Below are 7,092 nucleotides of genomic sequence, written 5' to 3' on the forward strand. Positions count from 1 at the left end.
GTTTTATAGGCACTTACCGCCAACCAAAGAAATAAGAAAAAAACATGGGGGCCGTTCCAAATTCTTATTTTCTTCTCAATTGATTACTATGGAGTATGTAATATCTTTGAAATAGTAAGAGGAACAAGTCTCCATCAATGCAGATGTGCAACTTCTGAGCTATTTCTCTATTGGAGGGAGACCCCAATAAAAGACTGACTCAGTCTAACATTGTGTGCGACGAACTGGCTCAAGTTGTGGGTTGTTAAGACACATTTGACTAAACTATACTTCTCTCTCTATAGTGTCCGAGTATATATTAATTTTTCTAACAAAATTTATAACCAAAGAGCTTTGCTAGTTTTGAGTTTGTCTTGTATTTAATACTTGATCAGATAATTATATGAGGCATGGTGTTAAATTACTACATTTCACTAATTATACATCTCTTAATTTCTTTCTCTTAAATAAATTCAATAGGTTGGACTCCACTTAATATATAACAAGAGAGTGATAGATTAAATGATTACATTTATTAAATGGGGCCTAACGCGTGTACCATGTTAAATTAGTGATTATTTCAAAAACTTATCTTAACACGTTAAACAACTTGTTATTACTTAATATTAATTTACGTCAACAAAAAGATACCTATTAAGAGGCCTGAAAATGACATCAGCACCAAAGAATGCTTAATGGTCATTTAGGTGGTAAAAGAAAATTATCATGGAACAAAGGTGCATAAGGTAAAATTCTTTCATTTCTATAATTTTATATTTATTAAAAAAAAATGGCAGTGGTGGTGATGGGTTTTTTCTGGTGGAATTTGCTTATTGGTCTCGAACTTTGAAATTTATGGGCCTTAATTACTCTTTCAAAAAAATCGGTTTGTATGTTTGACCATATGGGCCAATTGAAAATGGCATTGCCATTATCAGCCACAGAAAGCCCATTACCTAATAACCCAAGATATGTTTTTTTTTTTTTTTTTTTTGATAAAATAACCCAAGATATAAGATCAAATTAAATGCACTGTGATGCCAGATGACCCAAGCTTAATACCCATATAAAATGAATAACAATCTCTTCTTTTTCCATTTTTCAATTATTTTGGTTGTTTTACTTTCTTGGCAACACCATCTCTCTTTTCCAATGTATTTAGTTGTTTTAATTTCTTGGCGATTCTGTCTCCCTTGAAGTTTATGGACAACTTTTTCATAAATTTTTTTTTTTAGTTTTTACAACTAAGATGGCAAATCGTTAATGGTAGACAATAAAATTATGTAATATGGACCTAAATAAAAATCAATAACAACTCACCAACTCAACAATTATGAAAATAAATAAATAAAAGTGATTGTAGCATTATTGGTCTCTCTTGCATTCTTTTTTACTAAAAAGTATGATGTGTCTTTATGTTAAAACTTCATATCCTCTTTTCAGTGTGCTTTTGTTTCAAAAAAAAAAAAAAAGATGCTACAATTACATCTACAACAAATTTTACTACATACAATTTACGTGTCAGCCAAAACTAAAAAGTAAGTCATAAGTATTAGTGTATTACCTTTGCAATTTGAATACATAGGTCAAATTAGAACATTTAAACAAGATGCTAATGCGGGGTGCTACTTTCCCCCCAAAAAATAACGTTGTAAGTGAACATTCCAGACCTCAAAACCTATGCTGCCATTCACTTTTTTATTTGAAAGCTGCACATACCCTTACCAACAGAGCTTATAACAACCAGACAATGTGTCCCACACTGGTTGATTTTAGAAAAATAAAATGTATTCTTTCAAATTCTTTTTAGTATAATAATATAACACTACCAATTCCCATGCTTCTGAAAGATGCATCTGAATAAAGTTCACCAGGTTGTCAAAAAATCCAGGCGCATTATCTGGGTTTTGAAGCTTCCTTAGTGGTTAAACAAACATTATTCAGGCATGTAAAGTTTGATATAGTAAACCAGCAATATGATATGTATCTAAAAGACAATGGATCCAAGCCATTGATTCAACTGAAGAGTATAGTACAACACCTGTATGACATTTGACTAGTCTAACCAATTAAGAAAACAAAATAAGACTAAAGAGCTAAAGCCTTTTGCATGGCCACTATGATTCTCTAGGACATTCTCAAACAAATCTGCAATTTCAAAAGCAAATGCATTCAAACCAAACATCTATGTTGCTCCAACTTTAGCTCCACCAATACCTCCTTTCACCAATATCAAAACAAAAACACAACACATTGGTCCCACTACCGCTCAATCAAAAGCTTCTTTTCCTCTTTTCTTTCTTTTAATCCACTTGTTAATTTATTTAAAGACACTGCCATCTTCATCTTTCATATTCCATCTTTCTATACTATTAATTCATTGCTTTTTCATCAAAACACTCTCAACAAACATGCTTGCCCCCCCACCTCCACCTGCAACTCTGCCTCCACCTCCACCCCAAAAGCAAACAATTCCAGTATCTCTCGATCAAATTGTTATATCAAAACAAAACGAGAATCAACCAAACCAATCAAAACAAGCTGAGAATAAACAAATCCAGTCAAAACAAGACGAGTATCAACAAAACCGAGCACCAAATACACCAAAATCAGTCATCAGAAAATCAAGAAACAATTCCAGTATCTCTCGATCAAATTGTTATATCAAAACAAAACGAGAATCAACCAAACCAATCAAAACAAGCTGAGAATAAACAAATCCAGTCAAAACAAGACGAGTATCAACAAAACCGAGCACCAAATACACCAAAATCAGTCATCAGAAAATCAAGAAACCCATCAACACTACTGAAACCTCGGCCTCGCCGGACCAACCCAATTATATGGTGTAGTGCAATTCTGTGTCTCATATTTTGCCTTATTCTCATCTTCTTTGGAGTAGCAACTATGATCACCTTCCTTGTCATCAAACCACGATACCCGTTATTTGACATACCTAATGCAAACCTCAACGCTATCTACTTCGACTCACCAGAGTATTTCAATGGTGACTTTACTTTCCTCGCAAATTTCTCTAACCCAAATCGGAAAATTGATGTAAGATTTGAGTATTTGAGTGTAGAGCTTTTCTTTTCTGACAGGCTAATAGCTACTCAAGCTATAGAGCCTTTTACTCAAAGAAGAGGGAAGAAGAGGTTGGAAACAGTTCACTTCATATCCAGCTTGGTTTTTTTGCCCCAGAATCTTGCTGTGGAACTTCAAAAGCAAGTACAGAGCAACAAGGTCAGCTATAATGTAAGAGGAACTTACAAAGTGAAAGCCAAGCTAGGTTTGATTCGAATTTCTTACTGGTTGCATAGCAGATGTCAATTACAGATGACTGGTCCACCAACTGGTGTTCTAGTTGCTCGAAGCTGCAGAACAACAAGGTGAGGATGCAGAACAAAATTTCTGCTTGGATTTTATCTAAAATGGCAAATTTGGTGTACAAAGCACAGTTTCATAAGCTTTTATCATGTATACAACATTTATTCTATTCAACATGCAATGAAATTCTTTTGGTTGTAACCCCAAAGGGTGTTTTTGGGGTACTTAAACTACAAGAACGATGTGATTTTCATTTTATGCAGAGTTTTGTCTTGGACTCAAAGCATGTCAAGACTAACCTTCTAATAGACTGTTGAAAATAGTAGCTCTCTGCAATTTCAAGCACAGCTATATTGAAATTTTTTATGGGTTTAAAATATTGTGAAAAATGCTGGGCAGAGATCAGTGGAGAATAAACTAGAATTGTCCTTATTATCTGCTTTTGCTTTTGCTTTTCCCCTGCTCATGTTCCTAAATGATTCAATTATATTCTGTACTATATATTACCATCCATCTCATTCATCTAAAAGCATACGTTGGTTAATAATCTTTAATGGAGACAGTTGGCGACATAATTGACATCACTTGGGAAAACTAGAATACGTAGGAAATATTTCTAGACTAGCCTCAAGCCCTCAAACATTTTACTCACAACTATAAGGAATAGATAAAATTTCATTAACAAGACAGTAGAAGTGTAGCAGTCAGAACTACAAGGGTATATAATTCATTGAAGAAAATTAAATGGAGATGAGCATGAAACATTGAAAAGGAGCTTCATCCAACTCCATGCAACTTGTAAGTGCATCCCTAATGTTTGATGTGGCACATTTGGTGGGAGAAAATAGGACCTTTGAAGGACTAGATTTGAATATTGAAAGTCTAAAATCGTGTCCTTTGTCTACTGGATACCTTTGGATGGGAGGAGGTGTTTAGATTAGTGCAATCTTATTGACTCATTGAATTGTTAACTAGTGTTGGCGGCACGTGCAACGTGCTTGGTTAATGGTAAAAGCCTTTTTCTTTTTTCTTTTTAACTTATCAAAAAAAAAAAAAAAAAAACTAAAATTTGTCATATGCAATTCACTATCAAAATTTGAATACCAGATATGAAGATTAATTACAATCCAATGACAGATAAAAAAACTAAATCACATGGTCACTTTTATGGGTATTGCACAATGTTTAAGATAACCTTCAGTGATTTCATAAACAAAGATTTAATAACATAGGTACCGTTCGGATGTGTTTGTATAAAACAATTTTAAAAAATTGTTCTCAATTGACCAAGAATTAAAAAGTTACAAACAGGAAAGTGCTCTTAAGATTTTTGTTCTATCCAATTAGTATATTCATAGTAAACTCTAGTTCAACAGGAACCTTCATTGAAGGTGAAGGCTTCCAAATTCAGAGAGAATAAGATTTCATCTTTCAGACCCTGCAGTAGGAAGACTTGAAGCATTGCTCTTCTCATCAAAAGATGGAACGATCAGGCTGGAAGGAGCTGATAAATGGCTGATTTTGCCAGGAAATTTCAAGATTCCAGATCTGGTAGGGGAAAAAAGAGTTTGATATAGCACAAGCAACATAGGGAGGTAGTTTCTACCACAACGAGTCTTAGACTCCTCTTATGTAAACCTACATCCTCCAATGTTTCCAATGCTTAGGGAGCCATAAAGTTTTAGTTTGTTTTTATCCTTCCTGGTATTGACACATAGATACCTCCCTTAGATCTCATTTGCTACCACTGGACTTTTAGTTTTTTTCTTATTATTATTATTATTATTATTATTTTTCATTTCGGAGCTTAACCTTGATCAACATTTGATGTGAAGACTCAATTTACATGCTCAAGGCCAACAGTGTGGCAAACGTGCGTGAAATAAATGTCAAAATCTTTGTACACATGATTTGAAAGACAAAGCTTAAAGCAAACTAAGAGGTGCAATCCTACGCAAATTATTGAAATAATTTGCAGATTGCAGAAAAGAAGGAAAACTATACGAATTTCTAACAAAGATGTCTCATTTGACCAAATACAAAGGTGACCCCAATTGCAGAAGCTAAAAAGTTCAGTCAAATTTCAGGAGGGCTTAATCAGTTGTAGCCAAGAAACTCTTCAAATTGATTTAACCCGAAATTAAAAACAAGAATGACCAAAATCTCAGCTTACCTGTTGAGCAACATTCTGTATTGATAGAAATTTAAAATGTATTTATAGAAATTTAAAATGTTGTTAATCCAATCTGCAGTTAATTCTACAGTTATGACAGCTCTTTGCAAATTGAAAACTCTGAAAATTACAACTCATTAATAGCAAGGTGTCTCTTAAACAAAAAATTAAGTCCCTAGCATTGCTCGTAGTGAAACATAAATGAGTTTGATAAAAAAAAAAAAACATTTTCTCTTTCCTGAAGTAATCAATCTCATAGGTAGATGGTTTTTTTCAAGAAACAATAATAACACCATGAAACAACAAATCATTTTTTCTTTTAGAAAAATTTGTTTCATGGTATATCATTCTATGAATTCGTATATCAGACAAGATCACATACAAGGGGAGAAAATGGCCAGCTCAATTATACTGTGCGTGAAACGGTGAGTTTTGGCCCACCAAAATTGAGTAAACCGAAAACACTATTGAAAGAGCTCTTCACTCTTTTTATGTAGGTAGTAGAAGTAGAAATGTAGGGACTCCCATGGGTATAGCTGGAATAAAGTACGGATATTCCATGCTGCCTCCTTTGTACTGTTTTGGTTTTTGGTTCAATACAATGGACTATACTTATCAAAAAACTTGTAACCGCATCCTAGCATACCTGATGAGTTGTGCAATAGGCTATAAACAGTAACTCAATCTCCGAATTTGAAAAGATTTATGTTTAAATGGTAATTTGAAATTTTCATAATATTTGATACTCCATAACACTATCTAATTTTAAAACAACAAAGCTACTTCAAACAACAAAGGTCTTTCCTTTCAAATTTATTTATACGTAGACTCAACATTATATCATTTCATACTTGGAAATTCAAATTCTAGAAACAATTGCCAGATTATTTTCAAATTTCCTCAAATCTTTCTTTTGCAAATGTTCCAAGACTATCATAGATTATCACTATGTTACCATCTTCCATCAATGTTGAATACCTTTTATTTTATTTTATGGCTAAACAACCATGTTGAATACTGGTCTCTTCTAGTTTGTTCTGAAGCCTACCATGCTCCCCTTCTTTCCTCAATACGACCTCAAACAAAATTAAACCACTCCCAATGTGCTGCTACCATGACCATTCTTGTTACCACAAACTCCTTACACAGAAATTTATATAAATCCTACTACAATCAGTTATTTCCCTCCTATTGTCACAGAATATAATCTTGAATTCCATAGCAAAATTAAGAAACAGTTAGCCAGCCCCCACCTTTTTTTTTCTAGACCACCAAGAACTTTGTGCATGGGGAGGTGCCAATTAAGCTACAAGCCCCTTGGCTTAGCCCCCACCTTTGTAAAGAACATACTCAATACTTAGATTAGATTTATGCCTAACTGTCTTATAGCAAAGGTCAAACCAAAATAACTTGAACTCCATCTTGTTATAGCAGATGGTCTAGGAATTCACATAAAGGTTCAATCATGATATGTTAGATTTAATTAAGGTCATAGGTTTACATATATTGTCAGGTTAAGGGGGGTTTATCAGTTTGAACATTACAGATTCCTAGCAGTCACATTGAAGTAGAAACTTTTCAGCCGTTATCTTATAGACTACATAACAAGAAGA

At 33.7% G+C, this 7,092-nt stretch overlaps 1 protein-coding gene across 1 annotated transcript; it reads left to right on the forward strand.

The window, feature by feature from the left end:
* Nucleotides 1-2,788: 2,788 nt before the first annotated feature.
* On the forward strand, nucleotides 2,789-3,507 carry LOC111989628 (uncharacterized protein At1g08160). Its single transcript, XM_024021420.2, has one exon. The coding sequence runs from the start codon at nucleotides 2,887-2,889 to the stop codon at nucleotides 3,370-3,372; it is 486 nt and encodes a 161-aa protein (XP_023877188.2). The 5' UTR covers nucleotides 2,789-2,886; the 3' UTR covers nucleotides 3,373-3,507.
* Nucleotides 3,508-7,092: the final 3,585 nt, after the last annotated feature.

The sequence above is a fragment of the Quercus suber genome, unplaced genomic scaffold (genome assembly GCF_002906115.3).
Source record: "Quercus suber isolate HL8 unplaced genomic scaffold, Cork oak 2.0 scaffold_46, whole genome shotgun sequence".
NCBI classification, from domain to species: domain Eukaryota; kingdom Viridiplantae; phylum Streptophyta; class Magnoliopsida; order Fagales; family Fagaceae; genus Quercus; species Quercus suber.